The following is a 21,129-nucleotide window of genomic DNA, read 5'->3' on the forward strand; positions in this document are numbered from 1 at the left end:
CTTTTCTTTTATAGTCTCTGCATCTCTTTAAGATTGTCTAGTGATCATATATACACTCAAATAAATGACAAATAATATGTTTACCTTGCAGGGATATAATGTAAGAGCTCAAACGAGGTCTACCTGGTCCACCTTTTCTGCTTCTTGTTTGCATCCACATTATTCTAATCTATCATATGCCTATAACAAATCCGTTCATATTTCTTCATATCACAAGATAAACCATCCATCTTCGGGAACAAATGGTGTTTGCAAACGTACACCTTTTTCATCTTCGTACAGCGGAAGAGGAGTTTGTATCTTAAAACACCAAAAATCTTTGAGGTGTAGGTTTCAGATATATGCATCACTTGATGTTGCAAGTGCTGTTGATGTTATCAATGACCTTGGGTTAGACACTTTGACATTCTTAGCTGTGACTGTACTCATTGTTCCTGCCTTCAAGACCATAAAAGCTAGCCCTGTGAGTTGAATACATTATTCAAGTCCTTCCTTGTTGTTTGCTTCATGTTATAATTGGTTATGCGTGTATGTGTCAACAGATAAGTACTTTTTAATGAAAGATTTCCGCTTTTCAAATCAAGTGCTACTCTCCTTTTGTTATTTGATACTTTAGTCAAAAACAGAGTTGACTATTTTAGTGAAGTAAATTTTGCTGATGAATTTTAGGGTTAAATAAGGCCTTAGCTGGCGTCAAGATTACCTATGTCATCATTGAGGCATTAGTGAGTACACTTCATGATCTTAAGACCAAATCGAGTTTCTAGTCAATATTGCTGTAATGCAGATAGTTTATATGGGAAGGTATATCTTTCAGTGTATCCTAACAAGGAAAAGCAGCCCTTTACATGATATTAGTTTCTAAAATTGCCTTCCAAAATGAAAATATCCAGGAATAAACACATGATAGTTTTTGTAGACCTGTTCACTTGCCTTACATCATGACAACATTGATCTGAGTGAATTATATGCCTTCATTTGATCGGTATTGTCAAAAGCCAATGTGAACAATATCAGCTCACATTGTATCTTGGATTCTATCCTAAGTTAACATTAGAACATGTATGTCCATGATATCGATATTACACCCAAGTTCAACCCAAAGATTTACTTGCCTGAACTTGTGTTTTCCAGTGAGAAAGAATAAAGCTGTTTTTTGATTTGATGAAAGAAACTTTGAATTGTTGATATTTGACCTTTACTATACTTGTTACACTGAGTTTATCTGAACTCAGTTGTTAGCGTTTCAACATAAAATATTAATCACTGGAAACCTATGTTGCTCGGACTCTTCAAAAATGCCAAGGGGTGCACGTCGGATTTGCCAAAAGTAGTGTATATTTGGAGAATCCGACACGGATGCCGCATCAAAAGTGAAGAGTCCGCACAACTTAGCTGGAAACCACAGTACTGTATTATGGTCCTAAGTCCTAACTACCAGTCATTTTTGGTACTTGCACTGGCATTTGAGTTAAAATTTACATCATCTAGGTGAAGTCTTTGATGTATTTGACCTCTCTATGAGAGCGTTATTTAATGCTTTCCACTGATAATTAACATTTCAAGTCTAGCTGAAGGCTCTTATAGACATTTGCATTAAAACAATCTGTGTCTCTTTTCTCTGAATGACTCTTTGGCGTCCTAGGCAAAATCATGGAAGTTCCTAGAAGTGATTATACTTTTAAGATGCGTAAAAAAATATTCCATGAAGTAATTTTCCACCCATATTTGCAAATAATTGTTTAACTATGCATCTAATGGTTTATATGTGAGAACATGGTATGAATTCATTTGTAATCTAGTCATTTGTTGGAGTCACATCAAAATTTCATGTCACTGAAGTTTGAGACAGAGATTGTATAGTACTGTTTTCTTGTAGTCAGATGGTGCTAATCTATTTATTGGTTTCAGATACTTGGTTTTTTCTTTGCTGGAGTTGTGCTTAATCAATTTGGGCTGATCAGAAACATCACGGATGTTAAAGTTCTTTCGGAGTGGGGGATTCTTTTCTTGGTAAGCTCATTGGTTGCTGTATATCCCATTTTGAACATTTGACCGTGCATGTAGTGTGCTTGTTTACCACTTAAAAGCAAGAAACCCAAGTCGGTAAATAGTTAACTTATGAGTAACTGAGTAAGTAGTTTGTCAGTCTTTCCCTTCATTTATTCTTGTTCTTTCTTCTTCATATCACCATGTTTTGTTTGTTATTGTTCTATTCATAAATCCCTACTCCTTTCACTTTCACTCTCTTAAATAAAACACAGAATGGCGCCCCTTGCTAAAGTGCAATCATGTTTTTAATCATGTATTTGTTGAGGGAATCAGTTACAGAGAAAGTTGGAGGTGACCTTACACCGTTTTGCCTTCTTTCAGCCTATTTATATACTCTATTGTTTTTGATAATGACATCCATTGCAAAGTAGCATAGGCACCTGTGAATATTATTGGTTTAGACATATTTCATGTACCTATGCTGGTGAGAGGAAGCAGGCACGCCGTGGAATTAGTGGAGGTGTGCACAAGCTGGCTCAGGCACCAAAATTGTTAAAAAAGATATTTCATATTGTAAAGGTCAACCAATATTTATGTTATTTGCTTGCACATTTGATTTTCTGACTTTTTGCAAATCCTATTTATTAGAGTAGGAAGCGCTTATTGATTATCTAAATCAATCAAGCAACAATCAATGATCAACAATCAACTATGCCTGAATCTCAAACTAGTTGCAGTTCGCGTTATGAATCCTTAGCTATTTAGTTCTCCCATTTCTATTTTTTCTATAAGCGGAAAATGTTCAAAAATGCCCTTAACGTATTAGAAATGGTTAAAAAATGTCTCCTTCAACCTATTGGATAAAAAATGCCCTTAACCAATTAGAAATGGTTCAAATTTGCCCCTCCTTGTACTTATTAGATCAAAGATTCCCTTGACATTTTAGAAATGACTCAAAAATATTTTCTAGTTCTAATTATATGTCAATAATTTTTTTTACTATACATTGACAATTATTTAGTTTCCTTTTGATTTATAATTTTTTTTTGGAAAGTTCTTGGTTGTTTGTCTAAATGTTGTCTTACCTAATAGAAGTACTTACAAAATATATGAACTAACATGTAAATTGACCCGAATGTATGTTGTTTAAAAATATTATCTTAGTCACAGGGAAAGAGGAATTTCATTATGCATGTATGCCTACAAAAAGATATTTTTTTCTGTTAAGATGTTTCTTAAGAAAGAGTGTAAATTATACAATATCTCTTAACATAAATTATACAAAAATCTCAGTAGATTTTAAAGTCTGAAATTGTTAAGTAATGGGAAAAAACAGATACATAACTAAGATGCTAGTAGTAGTAAAAAAGATTAAAAAATTGAGACTTGATTTATTCGAATTTGAAGGCTAAAAAATATTTTGATGTTATAAATATATTATGTTTATAAATTCTAATAAAATATTTAAGACCGCGCAAAGCACGGGCGTATTATCTAATAGTTAATAGTTGATAAACATTTTTTAGGTAGAAGGAGGAGGGCAAATATCAACTATTTATAATAGGTTACGGGCATTTTTTTGAGGAACAGGTTAAGGGCATTTTTGAACCAATAGGTGGAAGGAGGGGCAAATTTGATCTAGTAGGTGGAAGGAGAGGGAAATTGGAACCATTTCTAATACGTTGAGGGCATTTTTGCTCTATTGTAATTGAGCACCTTGAAAATTTAACCTGTCCAACTCCAAACTTCCAATTAGCGAGTATTGGGCAAACACTGACAGATCCATAACTACTCATATTTACTTATAGGATCTGGGGCATATGATAGTATCTGATGTTAAATTCATCTTTCCCATTGCTTGCGTCTTGACTTATTTGGAAAAAACTTGTATTATGTATGTTCGTATAGAAAGATCAATGAAAAACAATCAATTAAATGTATGCTGACAAGCAAAGACCATTTTAGTTAAGATCAGTGATTTAATTTTTCAGTTGGGTTAGACTTTTGTTTTGGGGTGGTGGATGGGTGGGGGGTGGGGGGCGGAATGAAAGTGATATCATATGTTGTGTTGTTTAACTTAAAACTTTTTTGTGTGCATTGATGTTCTGGTGAGTTGAAGATGTAGTTAATTCCTGTATTTATGCCTAAAAATGATACGTTACTAGCTCTAGTCTAGTGGTAAGAGGCGCAACTTGTGATGTTTGGGTCAGGTGCAGTTAAAATCCAGATATTTATGTGGAGAAGGGTAGAGGGTGAACCCATTATCCATAGAGTTTCGAACCGTGAACCACTTGGCCCGGGGAGATTGTTTTATACATAACTTAATCATGAAAATGAAAGGCTGACATTGCGATTGTTTTCTAAGGTAGGACTATTTTTCAGGATAAGGAAGGCAAAAGAATAAATATGAGAAAGCTTTATTCTTAGAACTTAGCTTTTAATTAATACCAATATTTCAATGGAAACAAAACCGAAGTAATTGATATTTGAAAAGGTTCTAAGTTTATTTTTACCATTCCAAGCTATTGTTTCAAAGTCCTTTTAACAAGTTACAGTAGGACTGAAATCAAGTAACAGAAACATGTTTTATGTGGAACTTTATCATGAAAATTCACGACTGATATCACAACGCTTTGCTGCAGTGAGTATATTTTGCTGGATAAGGAAGCCAAAACAAGAATAGACTGCCTTGTGCTTTCTTTTGTGGAGGATAAAAAAGTTTTATGCTTATTTTTCAGGATAGAACTTAGATTTTAATTAAACGCAACGTTTCAATGGAAACAAAAGCCTAGTAATTGATATTTCAGAAGGTTTCTATGTTTGCTGTCACCCCAAGTTATGTCACTTCAAACTTTGTTTTACTTGATAAAAAAAATGTTACTTTAAACTTGCTATATCTTAAATGGGGGAATATACTCTGCTGTTCCATCTGGTAGAATGGAAATGTTGCTCCTTCATTTCTTTCACATCATAGGATTACACGTTCAATTTTTTGATTAAAAAATTCTCGCTTCTCCTGTTTTTGTAGTATGATGTGATGGATTCCCTCTTTATCTTTCTAGCTGGATCCCTGTTTATTTAGAGGATAATACCTAACTTAAGATTCCTGACTTGATTAAAAAATTATTCTTAAGTAGAGATGTGTTTTTCAGTAACTGGAATCCTCTGATCCAACAACATATAGTGTGATTAGTTTCATAAAGAAATATAATGATGATTAGTATACCTAAGAAGCTTAAAGGTCAGTATGCTTTGTGGATTGTTGCATTGTTATAAATTTCTAGGAAGTCTTATCTAGAGAATCAAGATCTTAATCTGTTTTAATACCCTATTTTTCTAATCAAGCATTTAATATAATATTAAACATTTCTTCTCTTGTATCCTTGGTTTTGTTTGTTAAGAATGTTGCAAGGTTGAATCTGACTCAAGGAAATATCTTTTTACAGCTTTTTGAAATGGGATTAGAGCTTTCACTTGCACGCTTGAAAGCGCTTGCAAAGTTTGCTTTTGGCATGGGACTGACTCAGGTATTTTCTGGAAAAAAAAAAATGAATCGCTCCTTCTAATAGATTACTAAAATTCTACATGCCATAGAAAAAGACCTTCTATCGTTTCAGCAACAGACATTTATATTAAATTCCTGTTAAGAAGTTGCAATGGTGCTTCATTATGCTTTTTTAGATAAATGTAAGAGGGGCAGTCTTGTGCTTGAAGACAATGCACCTCCCTCTTGAGATATTTATAACTGTTATTGTCTGCAGTTTTAGGAATTATTATGTGGGATATGTCTCTACATAGAATAGAAGTTGATTCTCTGCTTTTGGAACCATTTCATGGCCTGTAGGAGTTTGGACTCCATTGTGTTGACTAAGTGGGGTTTGGGTCATTCTGTCAATGGAGTTACCACTAAATATGGTACTCATTTACCTTATCTTCCTATTCTATCTTATTATTGTTAGAATAAGAATAGGTTTATACAATCCTATTAGAATAGGAATATGAATAGAAATAGATATAGGAATACTAAATAGTATCCTACTTGGTAAAGGATTGTATTCTAGGGTCTATAAATAGGGTCTCAATGTAATAATGTAGACACAACAACAATTCAATAATATTCTTTTCCTATATTTCTCACATGGTATCAGAGCCTCTACGATCTTGGTAGAAAACCAAAGAGCTTCCGCTGCCGGCGGGTGGCTATTATCCATATATGCAGCCCAAAAGTTGGGTCACCGTGCATCATTCCGGTGACTACTTTTCATATTTAATTTGTGTAGCACCGTGCCATCATTCCGGTGACTACTTTTTCATATTTAATTTGTGTAGCACCGTGCCATCCTTCCGGTGACTACCTTTTTTTGCATATCTTATTTGTGTAGCACTGTTCATCTCTACGGACTACTTCTCATATTTAATTTGCGTAGTACTGTGGATTTTTTCTGAACTATTTTCTCATATCTGAGTTGCATAGCACCATGTGTCTTTTTAGTGACTCCTCAGATTTGATTTGCATAGTTCCATTCGTCTTTCCGGTGACTCCTCAAATCTGATTTGCATAGGGTTGTGCCATCATTCCAACCCTACCCGTATAATTTTTACTTTTTCAGTAGGGTCGTGCCATCATTCCGACCCTACCCATATTATTTCTCTTTTTCAATGGGGTCGTTCCATCAATTCGAACTATCCTATATAATTTTTATTTTCTAGTTGGGTCGTGACATCATTCCGACCCTACCCATATAATTTTATTTCTTAGATTGTGACTACTTTTAGCCATCAAATCTAATACTCCGGCATATGAGCATGTTCTGGCCAGTTTTTTCGGTGACTTGTTTAATATCGACTGTCTATTGATTCCAACATGAACCATGTACTTTATACTAGATTTTGAGCACTTACAATGTTCGCTGCATTGTGAAGAAGTCTATATGGAGCAACCACCTAATTTTGTTGCTCAGGGGGAGTTTAGTAGCCTTGTATGTTGATTACGTAAGTCACTCTATGGTCTGAAACAGTCTTTGCAAGCTTGGTTTGGGAAGTTCCAACACTGTAATTTTATCACTCTGTGTTTTATCGGCATTATGCATCAAATTCAGTATTTCATGAGAAGACCAAGCACATTGAGATTGATTGTCAATTTTGTGAAGTCGAGTGATCAACTTGCAGATATCTCACCAAGCCCCTCATCGGTCCTCGTGTTAATTACATTTGTAACAAGCTAGGTACATGAATTGTATGCACTAGCTTGAGGGGGAGTGTTAGAATAGGAATAGGTTTATACAATCCTATTAGAATAGGAATAGGTTTATACAATCCTGTTAGAATAGGAATAGGTTTATACAATCCTGTTAGAATAGGAATAGGTTTATACAATCCTGTTAGAATAGGAATAGGAATAGAAATAGATATAGGAATACTAAATAGTATCCTACTTGGTAAAGGATTGTATTCTAGGGTCTATAAATAGGGTCTCAATGTAATAATGTAGACACAACAACAATTCAATAATATTCTTTTCCTATATTTCTCACAATTATAATGGTTTCTGACTTTCTGGCTCATTGATAGTCAGTAGTGCGTAACTAAATCTACAGATAAAGATAAAAGGATATATACTGACAGACACTTTTGGATGTGTATTAGAATTTGCCTCTTTCAACAAGGCTGTCTTCACCTCATCTTCCTGTGTTCATTATTTCAACAGTTTACCCTCTCATTTAATCCTTGCAGCATGTCTAGTGGGGTTGATACGTAGAGGCTTACGCTCTGGTGTTGCTAGAGTACTAATTTACTCTTTCGGCACCACTTTGCTGCAAATTAAGTAATCACTCTCCCGCTTCTATTTTTGGATAGAAGGATGTGATTTGTTCTAGCACCAAATTCATCGTATACATTACTATGGTTGCAAAAATAATGCCATAAAAAGTAATAACCTTGATTAAGAGCATCTCCAATCCTATTTTAGACTTTCTTACTGTTTTATTGAAATACAGTAATGAAAAGTCAAAGCTAACTCTGTTATAAATTTGATCATTTGCATGTCTCAAGAGAGGTGGGTTTATGTTACTTCGTCTGCCACTAACATGATAGAGTGAGAGCAGCTCTATCTCCTCCTTACCAGGTGGAGACTGATCCCTGCTTGCTACAGACATGCTGTTTGTTAATATTTCACTTTTTCAAATTAAAAGCTTCTCAAAGCCAGAGTTCTCAGCCTTTTTAGTAAAGTCCAGATTTCTCACCCTTCTCTTTCTTTTTGACACATTCTGTTCTATTCAAGTTCTGTTGAGAACTTCACAATCATGATACACCAAATGTTTCTTCTCCTATTTTGCTGACACACATTACAGGGTTGAGTTATAGTTGGGGGAACCTGTTAGTTCTTGTTATTGTACTATTTATTTGATTTAGTTGGTTTCTGGAGAAGGTTATGCTTTTTCAGGTAATATCTTAGCAATGACATGCTAATCATGTGCTGCTTCGTTGCACCTTCACAAGGAAGATTTGGTCAATGTTTCTAGACATTTGTGGAGCCAATGGGTCATTGCAAGGAAGTCTTAAACTTGTTCTGTGATGGCGGTGTAAATAGTCCTTACCTAAAGAACCAGACAGTTCTGAATGGTGTTCCTACTTGCATATTTTGGATTATCTGGTTGAAAAGAAATAATAGGTGTTCTAATGATAGAAGGGGTAACATTTCACTTGTAAAATCTATATGTTTAAAAAGTCTCTATTTGTGGGGTCAGAAGAATATTGTATCTGATTTTGATTCTTTGATAGACATTCTGCACTTCTTCAACCTATATAAGGATGATGCTCCCTTTTCTGATGTAATCTTTCAGTACCTTGTTGGTACTTCTTTAATTAAATATCACCATGTCATAGAAAAATGCTACACTTAAATCTGGATGAACTGTGTTTTGGGCACAAAAAATGTCTTATAAAATTGAGGGCAAGGGGTTGAAGAGCAAATCTACATGGGAAAAGAGTTTGTTGTTATACTTTCACTTACTTCTTTGACTTGGTCAAGAGAAAGCATTTTCATTAGCACTGATAAGACCACTTCTCATTGCTTAAGTTTTATATTTCTTACATTATTTTATGCCATTCGTTAGTAATCAATAGGCATTATTGACTGGAACTGATGAGGAAAAGTTGCCCTTATGTAGCTACAATTATGTATGTACTTCTTTTCTGCATTTGAATTCTTACAACATGATGCAAGTGCCTAGGCGATATGAAGTCTCAGAGAAATAAGGAAAATTAAAATACAACCTTTTGCAGGTGTAATTAGTTCTCACAGTCAAGTATGTGCTATTGTTTGATGCTCTAGCATAATGGAATACCTGAAGTTTGATATCTGATGATTTCCTTTAGGATATTTGTACCTAGGTACTATGTGGTGCTTCAAACGTTTGCCTTATGTTTTCTTGTTTATTATGTTGAAGGTTGTATTATCTACTTTGGCATTTACATCTTTCGAGCTTCCACCTAATGATGCTGTCGGGACAAAGATTTTGGAGTTTCTTTTTCACTCAAGGCCTGATCTGGTAAGTATCATCCTTTAGGAACTAACTGTACTGAAATAACTCCTATAGCAAATAGAGGGGCTTTTATGAAGGCTAGAAATGTATGCAGTGTGTTGGTATACCACTTAAAAGCAAGATACCCTAGTTGGTAAATAGTTAATCAGATATGAGTAAGTAGTTTGTCAGACTTTCCCTTCATTTACTCTTGATTGTTCTTCTTCATTTCACCGTGTTTTGTTTGTTATGTTATTATGTTCATAAGTCCCTACTCCTTTCCCTTTCTCTCTCCTAAATAAAATAAAAAGAATGTTGTTGGTATCAGAATTGTATAATCCTCGGCAATAATGGCGAAGGGTACTAGGGTATATGGTGAATCTGGAAGTGAGAATTCTCCAACAGAAATGGGAGAATTTGCGATATGGTGCAGAGACTGGTCACGGAAGTTGGACATCTCTATGGGGAAGTGTCCAGTTTGAAGTGATTTGATCAAGTGGTCAAATCGAAGGTGGTCGAGGGTAGAGAACCCAATCGGGGTGGAAACTGCAAATCTAATGGAGGGAGGCTCAACTGAAAGGTGAAGGGGGAAGAGTCTTGTTGATGCTAGCAATTACAACCATGGGATGACTCGCTATTGATTTTCCCAAGTTCGCAAGGGAAGATCTGAGTGCTTGGTTGTTTATAGTAGACCAAATGTTTCCCTTGGATCAGAGGTGGGCATTGCAGCAGTCATCTTGGAGGGGAGGCCATTCAGTGGCATTTATCATTCGTGAGATACAGAAAATACCTACAGCCTCCATCCTGGATTGAGTATGTGATGGCGTTAGTGGAGAGATTTGGGGCTGATTATGATGATTCTATGGAGGAGATTAAGAAGGTAAGGCAGACTGGTAGTGTATAGGAATACCAAGTTGTTTTTGAAAGAAATTTGACCTGGGTGAATCTATCTCAAGAAAATGCCATAAGCTATTTTTCGAGAGGATTCAAACCTTAATTCAATTTAGCAACCCTATGACTTGTCTCAAGTTTATAAGTCGACTAGGATGCAAGAAGCTTTTCAAGTTGCTCAGGCAAGAGCTTATGGGTAGAGCCCTTGACCTATGGATCAAAGATTTTGCAACAAACCTATCTTGCCAACTCCTAGCACTGGGGGGTCTGCAAATAGTAGGGGAGTTACTAGAAGGACACTAAGTTTAGAGGAAATGAATGAGAAGATATCCAAGGGGTTATGTTACTTTTGTAATGAAAAGTATGTACCAGGTCACAAGTGCTGGAACTTGAAACAGCTATATCTCTTGGAATTTGAGGATAAGGAGGAGTTCCAAGTTCAGGAGGAGGAGGGGGTACTAAAATGATCAAGGAGTGGAGTTGAACCAGCCATTAGAACAGATGAAAATTTCTGTTCATGCATTGAATTGATCATTGGGTTACAGAACACTCAGGATAACTGGTTATCACTCAAGAAAATCATTGAATATTCTGGTTGATACTGGTAGCTCCCATAACTTCATAGATCCAGAGTTGGTGAAGAGTTTACTAACTCCATTATACCTCAAATGGTTGTTGCAGGCAATGGAAATATGATGAAGGTGGATAATGATTGCAAGATTTCTTGGTTATTACAAGGGGCTGAATTCTCTGCTGAGTTTCTTTTACTGCCACTGGGGTCTTGTGGAGTGGTTTTAGGAGTACAATGGTTACTGACATTGGGGGATATTAAGATGAATTTCAGCAAACTCACTATGAGTGTACAAAGGATGGAAACATTTACTTAAGAGGTGCAGGTAAGCAAAGTACATCGGTTGGAGCTGGCATGCGCTCTCGAATATGTCAGGTAATCAATCCCTGTTGTATGATTTAAGTAATCCCTACTATGTGTACTGAACTGCTTGCATTAGAGATTAAAGACAATACTGATAAAGATCCTAGAGTAGTGAGTTTATTGGAGGAGTTTTGTGGACTATTTGCTGAACCCACAGGGTTACCACCATCTAGGGGGGATTTTTGACCCCAAAATGGTTTTACAGAATGGCATTGACCCTATTAACCGAAGACCCTATAGGTATCCTTCTGTCAAAAAGGAAATTATTGAAGAACTTGCGCAACAGATTTTAAATCAGGACATTTTTCAGCCTAGTAGCATTCCATTTGCCACACCGGTGATGTTGGTTGACAAAAATGATGGCTCATGGATGCTTTGTGTAGACTATAGAGATCTTAACAAACACATTGTTAATAACAAATTCCCTATACCCATTGTAGAAGATCTTTTGGATGAACTAGGTGGTTCAGTGTTTTTTTCCTAAATAGATCTTAGGGCTGGATAAATCAGGATGGACGAGGAAGATCTACCAAAAATAACATTTAGAACTTACTGAAGGCATTTTGAGTATTTGGTGATGCCATTTGGATTGTCTAATGCACCAACAAGCTTGCAAGGTTTGATGAATGTTGTCTACCAAAGATGTCTGAGGAAATATGTCCTAGTCTTTTTTATGACATGTTGATCTATTGCCAGTCTGTTGAAGACCATCTACTACACCTCAGTGATGTGTTTGTTGAAATGAAAAGTCATCAACTACTAGACAAGGAGAGCAACTGTTTTCTGGGAGTGGATAGGATTGAATATTTGGGCCATTTCATTAATCATTACTAAGGATGGGGTATCCACTGATCCTCAGAAGATAATTGCTGTTGAAAATTTGCATGTTCCAACTACTATCAAGCAATTAAGGGGTTTCATTGGATTAGTTGGTTATTACAGAAGATTCATAGAGGGGTTTGACATCATCAATAAACCATTAACTAATCTTTTGAAGAAAGATAGTTTCAAATGGTCACCAACTGCTACTGATGCTTTTGAACAACTGAAGGAAGCCTTTACTAGAGCTCCTATTTTGGCTTTGCTTGATGCTAGCTGGATCTTTCTGGTGGAAACAGATGCTAGTGGTTTTGGTATAAGAGCTGTGTTGATACGGCAAGGGCACTCTATTGCCTTTATCAGCAAGTCACTATCACCAAGAGATGCAGCTATGTCTGTTGATGATAGAGAATTGTTGGCTATTGTGCATGCAGTTGGCTATGTCAGATTTTTGAGAAAGTTGGTCTTGTGGCCTACACATTGCTGTTTCCAGACACTCTGAAAATCCACTGTATCTCTCCTGAAGAGATGTTATGATGTCTCCTCTCATGCTTATCCTTCTATTATTGATATTGCAAGCCTCCACTACCCAGGACCTGAGGCCATATTACAAAGATGAATTATTAAGAAGGGTAATAAAGCAGTAGCACAAGCCTTGGTGAAGTGGAAGGACTTATCAGCTGATGCTGCTACTTGGGAGTATTTCAATGTCCTTCTAACCAGGTTTCCTACTTTTGATCATTGCGATGGCCCAGGATGAGGCGGTACTAGTGATATTTCGGCATGGGATGCGTTTTGTTTGGCAGTTTTTTGGATGTTAAATACTATTGGATGGGTTACTTTTTATTGGCATTGGAAGCACATCACATTATGACAAGGTAACGTTTCACAGTTTAATGAATCTTCCACTTATTTGATGGGCTGGTTAAGGGATTGAGGACAAGGATCTCATGGTGGAGGGAGTACTGTTATCAGAATTATATGGTTGCTGAGTCAGCAGACGAGTCAACAAAGAAGTTAGTTGTTAGTCAAATTAGCAAACAAGTTTTAGCAGGAAGTTAGTTTTGAACAGTAACAGTTCAGGAAATTAGTTAGTAACAGATTTGATTCAATTTATTCCCTTGTATTCAACTATATAAGTACTTGTACAATTCATTGAGAAGATTATGGATCCACACATTTACATTTTATCTATCACTATCTCTTCTTCAAAATCCATTTCTTCCCTTCCATCAAACTTTGGCTAAACCCTTAAACTTCTCTGTAAGTTCCTGATTAGCTACTGGATCCTCGAACTCTTGATTGGGTCCTGTAATTCAGATAACATCATACCTCCAATAAAGGAATAGAGTTCCTATCTGTCCCATTTTACCATAAACCGTTTTCCTATTTTACTGAGAGTCTCTACGATTGAAGGTGAAGAAGAGGAAGGAATTCGACGGCGGCAGCTGAAGGATTAGAAGCGGCATGATAATGAAGTGTTAGGGTTGAAGAATGTTAATATGATTTGTGAGGAACTAAGTTGCTCGGACTTGGGGGTAAGTGTCCGATACAGGTGCGGCTCCAGAGGTCGGATCCTTAATGATCTAATTTTTAAGATTCGGGGATATGGATCCATGTATGGATACGGGTGCGGGGATTCGCCTAAAAATAATTAAAATATCCAAAAGTAGAGTTATAAAACCTAAATTATGAGATATTATGTGGAGAACTTGAGGAGAATTTTGGAAAGAGATTAAAGGAAAAGGAGTGACATAGAAATTTCTATATAAAAGGTATCCATTTTCTTCAATTTCACCTTAGTTTTTGTATTTTTTTTTTTATAATCGAGAAATCCGTCTGTGACCCCCCCTTTGGACCAATCACAACCTTCTAAACTCGGTGGATAATGGGCCCGCCCCTCTACCCTTCTCCACTTAAATACCAGGCTTTGCTTTGCATGGTGTGGGGCTTGACCAAGGTATCTATTTTCTTCAATTTCACCTTAGTTTTTGTATTGATTATAGAGATCATTAAAACTGTCTAGACATTTCCCATCGATTTTTGACAAAGTACCCAAAATCAGTTGACCAAGTCAGACACAGATCCCACACCCACACCCACACCCATGTCATGTTGACATAGGTGCGGCACCAAAAGTGAAGAGTCCGAGCAACTTAGGTGAGGAATGACGTATAAAAAGATTAGGGGTTTTGAGGGACTGGCTATAGAAGTATGAAACCTAAATGTTAACTAGGGTATATAAAATGAATAGGGCTATTCTTTGTAAAGGGCTATGCTGGGTTGCTAGTCCGGTTAAATCTTCTAATTTTTATTTTTTTTTGACAAAGGTAACAGTTTTGTGTATTAATATTTGGCACTAAAGGCTGGGATCCCAAATTTACATCATGGAGCTACATACAATTGCGTGTACTTAAAACAAAACTACACTAGATCCTACTTCATCTTACAAAGGACCTAGGATATCTCTAGCCGCTATAGGATCATCTACATACTCCGAACTACACCAATAGCAAAAAGTGATTATGCAGTTCATTTTAATCCTGTGTAAAGGACTACTACTACTCTCAAAGCATCTCATATTTCTCTCCTTCCATATGGTCCACCAAATCACTGCTGGGACAATCCTCCATCTGCTTTGGTCTGTACTGCCACTGCCTTCATTGTTCCAGCTTTCTATAGCCTGACTTGCCCTTTGTGGCATGGTCCAGTTTGTTTCCCTGAAGCTGGTAAATAAGTGCCACAGTTGTCTAACCACCTTGCAATGAAGAAACAGATGGTTGATTGTCTCTGCCTGTTGCTCACAAAAAAAACATCTAGGACACATATGTATTCCCCTCTTCATTAGATTCTCCTATGTTAGTACCGCCTCTTTAACTACCAACCAAGTAAAGACTGTCACCTTATATGAAATTTTGACTTTCCAGATAAGCTTCCAAGGGAAAAATCTGAGTTGAGTCCCCATTTGATTCAGGTTCTTGTAGGCAGAGCTAACTGTGAAGATACCTTTGCTGTGATGAATCCACCTAAGAGTGTCTTCTCCCTCTTTCAATCCTCCAAAATGGTCCAGGGTGCCATAAAATTCAGCTAGTCTATCCACCTCCTAGTCTTGTATCCTCCTTCTGTATGTTAAGTTCCATCCATGGATGGACCAAACTTCTTGCACAGTGGCCTCATGTTGCTGATTCAACAGATAGATGTCTGGAAAGAGCTGTTTGAGGCTGCCATTTCCTAACCAATTATCGTCCCAAAACAAAATCTTTCTTCCATTGTTTACATTGAATCTAGTTCTTTGAAAGAAAAATCTTCTAATTTTATAAGATATAGATATTGATTAGGTGTTTACACCATTGGCACTCTCCTTTATCCCCTTTCTGCGTCATCACTAACTTATTGGATGCATGCAATTTTTTTTTTCTTTTGCCTTAGAGATGTGAAATAATATTCTTTGCCTCTTCATCTTTTTTTATAGTTTGGTATGGATATTCGATAGGCACTTACTTACACAATGTTTACACTTTCCAATATCCTCTTTTTGCTCCTTCGTCAATAACTTATTTAGGATGCAGGTGAATATTAGAAGTGTTGATGAGGCTGTAGTGATTGGTGCTGCGCTCTCACTGTCTTCTTCAGCTTTTGTTCTGCAGGTAATTTCTTATTAAGCTACAATGGCCTGATATGTTGCAAAAGCCTTATACTTTTTGAGATGAAAAGGAGTGTGCAACGAGCAAATGCCTTCTACCTGTTAAAGGCTTTTCTTTGAAAAAGTATTCTTTTTGTTAAAGATTCATTTCTTGGGGAACTCTTTGGCATCCCTTATTAATGGAATTTAGGTGCAATTGCAAAGCTGCAACAGTCTAGGTTGAACTTTAATAGGGTTATATTTGCATGGATCCCTTGTAATGATGTTTTTTAACAGGGACGTAAGAGGACACATAATTACAACTTAAAAATATCAACTAGTGCCAGCGATGTTTAACAGGGACTCTACATCATCAACAAAACCTTTTTACACCAAAAGTGAAACAAAAAAAACAGAGTGCATCTTGATCTTCTGTTGAGAGCTATGAATGTCTACAAAACATCATGAGTTCCTTTCCTGTCACACTGTCCACTAAATACATGCCCCTTCCTCAAATTGTCTTGTGTTAAGATTCCCTCTTTAAGCACTAACCAACGAAAACATGCTACTTTGAAGAGCATGTTCACTTTCCAGACAAGTTTCCAATGCCATGCCCAAAAAACCTGCCCAGTTTTGTTTAAACCTGCATAGCAGAACCCACAGTGAAACTTCCTCTACTACTCCAATTGCCCACCAGCCTATCCTTATCCTTTTGTTCAGTAGTACCTATGAAGTTCTCCAACAGCTTGAAAAAGTCAACCAATCTACTGTTTTCCAGTCATTTAAGAGTTTGCTGAAGCTTAAATTCCAACCCTCGGCCACTATGATCTTTAGATGCTTTACCGGATTGAAAATGTCAGGCAAAACATCTTTGAAAGGGTCATTTGCAATCCAATCATCATTCCAAAATGAGGTCCTAACACCATTTCCCTCTGTTATGCTCACTCTGTTTACAAAGTCTATCCATAGTGCTTTTGTGACGTCCATACACTAATTCCGTGTGTAGCTGACACCATCTTTCAACACTATGTACACTATATTTTTCACTTACCACCCTTCTCCGTAGGCCTGGTCCTCCATAGAGAATGTCCATAGCCAATTTATAGGAAGGCTCTTATTATGTTGTCTCAGATTTCTTATTCCCAGCCCCGTCCTCCTTGCTACAAGTCAGTGACTTCTGGTTCACCAAGTGAACACATTTATTCTCTTGTTACCCTGCTAAATGAAATTCCTCTTCAAATCATCAATTTTTTTCTGAATCTTTACTGGCAAGTGGTACAGGAAAAAGGGACATCATATATGTAGGAAGTGAGTCTAATACACTATCCACCAAAATAATCCTCCCTTCTAGTGATAGATAATTACTCTTCCAATTGGTCGATTTCTTCTTACATCTTTCCAATCTCTCCAATAGCCTGTTAAACTATTATCTTCACTTTCGCACTCCTGAACACCTCAGACTTTAGGCTCAAATTTAGTCTCAATTTTTCCAAGACTGATTAATCTCATCGATGCAACTTAGTCATATACACGTGACTTGGCTGTAAGTGGGAATCCTGCCGACAATGTCCTCTTCAAACTCACATAGCTCTTAATCTAGAACTCGGATTGACGAGCGGTTTGTTTTGCTGGAAACAAGACTCAAAGATCTTTAATTGGATAGGTAGTACAGCCTCTAACTCTCCATATCCTATGAGGTATGTTCATTCATAGTCAAACCATAAGCATGGTCACTTAGTAGTGTGCCCAATTGATGAAACTTACAACATTTGGCTTTACTTCCCTGTGAACTTACTCTTTTAAGACCAAATATATTCCAAATCTTTCAAATTCAAGTAATTTTATTGACATCAACTTAGTCGTATGCACAATGTAATTAGTATGTGTTACAATAATGGCATTTTGGGTGCAACTTATTTCAATTACTTTATTTGTAGCTTAGAAGGCTTCTTTTTATCTCATGACTGTGGCTTTGTCTTGCAACTATCCTAAAATTTCTCTAGTATCTAACGTTTATTTTGTACTTCAATACTTTTCCGTTCTGACAAGACCAAGTTCTCTAGAAGTTTGCAAAGGTGCAGATCTTGTACTTCATATCTAATCAGATTTTAAGCACTTAGAACATCATCCTGTAACTGAATTTTAGTACCTTCAATTTAGAGACAACAGATGTCTTTACATAGTTCCAGCGTCTGCAGATATAAATCATGTGGTTGCAGTCCTACATCTGTTACAAGTTTTAACACCAGTGACCTGTTTTTAGCTTATGAGGGACTTAGTTTTTCTTTTCCTCATTGTTGTTTATTTCCTTTTTGTGTAAATAGAAAGATTTTCTGAAGATAGGATTTTGGAAGCCAGAGATGCTGTAGCCTGTATACTAGGAGTCGTGCGGTTATAGCTCCCCTCTACCTTTTTTGAGACAAATGGTCAAGTGGAATGTATGCTTAGCGTTACTACAGGCTATCATCTTCAGAATGAGCCATACTGTTTGAGATAATATGCTTCCTAGGAGACATCTTCCCTATCATCGAGGACAAATTGACCAAGCATCTGACATCCTTATGCAGCCATGGTAGACAATGATGTTCATGGCAGTATTTTGGAGAGCGTGGAGCGAGAAAAAGTGACAAGGCCCTGCTTCGCGTAAAGTGTGAAACGAAGTGCTTGCTTCATTGAAGTGAAGCGCAATTTAAAAGAGAAAATACCAAAATAAATAGAGACAATAAATAAAAGAAAAAGTTCCAATTAAAAACTAAAAAGTAGATATCACAAAATCTCCATAGACCATAGGACAAACAAAATCAAAGTTATTAATGGATCAACATCTAATTCTTATTCTTCTACTTCTACAAGATTACCAAAATCTTGTATTCCTCCATTTTCATTTTATTGCTCATAGTCTTCTTCAACTTTATCATCACTTTCAACTTCATCAACTAGAGATAGGCTTGTAGCTACTTCTTTTTCCCTCCTATGTAAGCTTGAAGTATTCCCCCTTAAACCACAATGGTTCTCTTAAACTCCATTTGTCTCCGCAACTACACCCCAAGTGAAAGCAGAATCAACAAAAAAATTGCTTTATCTTCATGAAATTCAGGGACTCAGGTTAGCCATTCATTAGCATCATCAATATTGTCCAAAAGAATTGGATCAATTACATTGCGAGTGTTGTAACGACACCTCAATGTTCTATTGTATTTTATGAACTCTAGCTCATTGGTAGAAAACCATCTCTTCTTGTAGTTTTTTCTATTTTTGGTATACCTCTTGTATACATGCATGTCTTTCCGAAACATTAATAAAATAATTACTTAATCAGATAAATAAAAATTTCTATATTTATGATGTCAAAAATATCAATTAGTTGAAGTTATAAATCATTGTGTTTGTTATTTTCTCACTTGAAGAGTTATGTTTAAGATAGTTTACATTTATAAGTTCTTCCCTTCTATAAATTTCAATTTCCTTCCTTATTACATTATGTTTGAGTTGAATTATGCAAATCGGATTCAAAATATTGTTCTATTGAATTGATTTTTTGTTTTGTAGAAAGTTGTTATCATACTTGACAATTGGTATGGGAAAATATCTCAAGAAATTAAAAGGTAAATAGATTTTATCAAATGAAAAATATATCAAATTTGAGCTATTTTTGACAAATCATCTAAATGATTTTGATCGGCATTTTCAAATTTACTGGATTTTCTTTTTCTATTTCTTAAAAAAATTATTCAATAGAATTTTGTTGAAGAGAGGAAAAACATCAAACTGAACCCAAATACGGATAAAAATCTAGTGAATCAAACCCAATTAACCCGAAATCGACTGGACCGACTGAATGTACACAACAACAACAACAACAACAACAACAACATACCCAGTGAATGTACACCATTTAATCAAATTGTGACAAGCTATATTAGGCTTCATTTGTTTTAATTAAGATTAAGACATCTGGATCTGATTGCCCATAATATGAACACACCTTTGAATATTAAGATGTTGCATTACGATCTACTGAATAGTTAAGACCGTTTGTTTTCTCAACATTTGAATGTATAAAAATTGTCTTTGTTTCAAATAGTGGCTTTAATTTGTAGACAACTCAATGTTGTCCAATTAATGATGAAATATATAATGAAAATTCCAAATCTAAGTAGGGTTTGAAAACCATGAAATTCAATTTAGGAAATATAGTTTACAAAAATATCAAAAAGATTACTAATTGAGAATAGGGATGTCACGTCCCGAGCCTATACCCTGGGCATGACCGGCACTCAGAAACCATTATTGGTCCCAAGCGAAACTAGGCCTGGCTTACTACTATACGGAAGACTAAACACTTATGTGGAAGCTTTAAAAGTGATAAACATTCACAATTCTGAACATGTTTTATGGAAAGTGTGAAATATAAGTATGAATCATCATAATAATAATGTTTAAAACATCTAAAGATCAAGACTTAACTGACTCGCTAACTAGTATATGAAGCCTCTACTGAACTAGGATAGGTGCCGAGACAGGACGCACGACTACCTGAATGATAACTAAAATGTCTTAACAATAAAGAAGTAACTGAATTGGAGCCCTCCGAAAGGCGAGGAGGTCTCACCAAAAGCTGATGCAGGGGATCTCAACGAAGCGCCTGCTATCGATCCTGAAAACTGTATCTGCATCTTTAACTAAAATGTCTAACGATAAAGAAGTAAATAATTGAATTGGAGCCCTCTGAAAGGCAAGGAGGTCTCACAAAAAATTGATGGAGAGGATCTCAACGAAGCGCATGTTATCAATCTTGAAAATCTATATTTGCAACATTAAAAGATGCAACGCCAAATGGCGTTAGTACATGAAATGTACGGTATGCAAAATGGCTGAATGAAACAATGATTAGGCTGAATATACTTAACTGAAAGAGTAACTTAGAAAAGACTGTAACATAGATAACACATGCAAATGTATTGAAAACAATAAAGCTTTACAACTTAGATATATGCAATATTATCAAATGCTAAAATAGTATACTTTACTTTTCTTGGGGAGTTTCTCTAACGCACAACTATAACTATGAGCATTGTGATGATACAACGTCTTGCACACGTTGCTAGAGTCATCCAATACTTTGCCGGGGTATGGGATGAACTTACTAATGGATCCAATATCTAAGCCCTTACCATCAACAACACGATCCTATCCTACGCTAGTTGCGCAATTATGAGGTTTGGATTATCTGAACCCTTACCAAACTCGGTGCTCAATACTACCCCCAAAATAATGCAATAATGCTCAATAGCGGTATGATGTCCCATTTAGGGAAAAAGGTCCCACTTTAGTTAATACTCTCTGTG

The 21,129-nt window shown here is 36.1% G+C and overlaps 1 protein-coding gene across 1 annotated transcript in view; it reads left to right on the plus strand.

Annotated features, from left to right (window-relative positions):
- LOC125844206 (K(+) efflux antiporter 3, chloroplastic) overlaps positions 1-21,129 on the plus strand; it is a 39,363-nt gene that overhangs the window by 439 nt on the left and 17,795 nt on the right. The window contains exons 2-6 of the mRNA XM_049523471.1: positions 92-463; positions 1,912-2,013; positions 5,439-5,519; positions 9,441-9,542; positions 15,729-15,806. Of these exons, the coding sequence (XP_049379428.1) occupies positions 92-463; positions 1,912-2,013; positions 5,439-5,519; positions 9,441-9,542; positions 15,729-15,806 (735 nt within the window). The remainder of the gene's footprint in view (positions 1-91; positions 464-1,911; positions 2,014-5,438; positions 5,520-9,440; positions 9,543-15,728; positions 15,807-21,129) is intronic.

Source organism: Solanum stenotomum, chromosome 11 (assembly GCF_019186545.1).
Source record: "Solanum stenotomum isolate F172 chromosome 11, ASM1918654v1, whole genome shotgun sequence".
In the NCBI taxonomy this organism is placed as follows: Eukaryota; Viridiplantae; Streptophyta; class Magnoliopsida; order Solanales; family Solanaceae; genus Solanum; species Solanum stenotomum.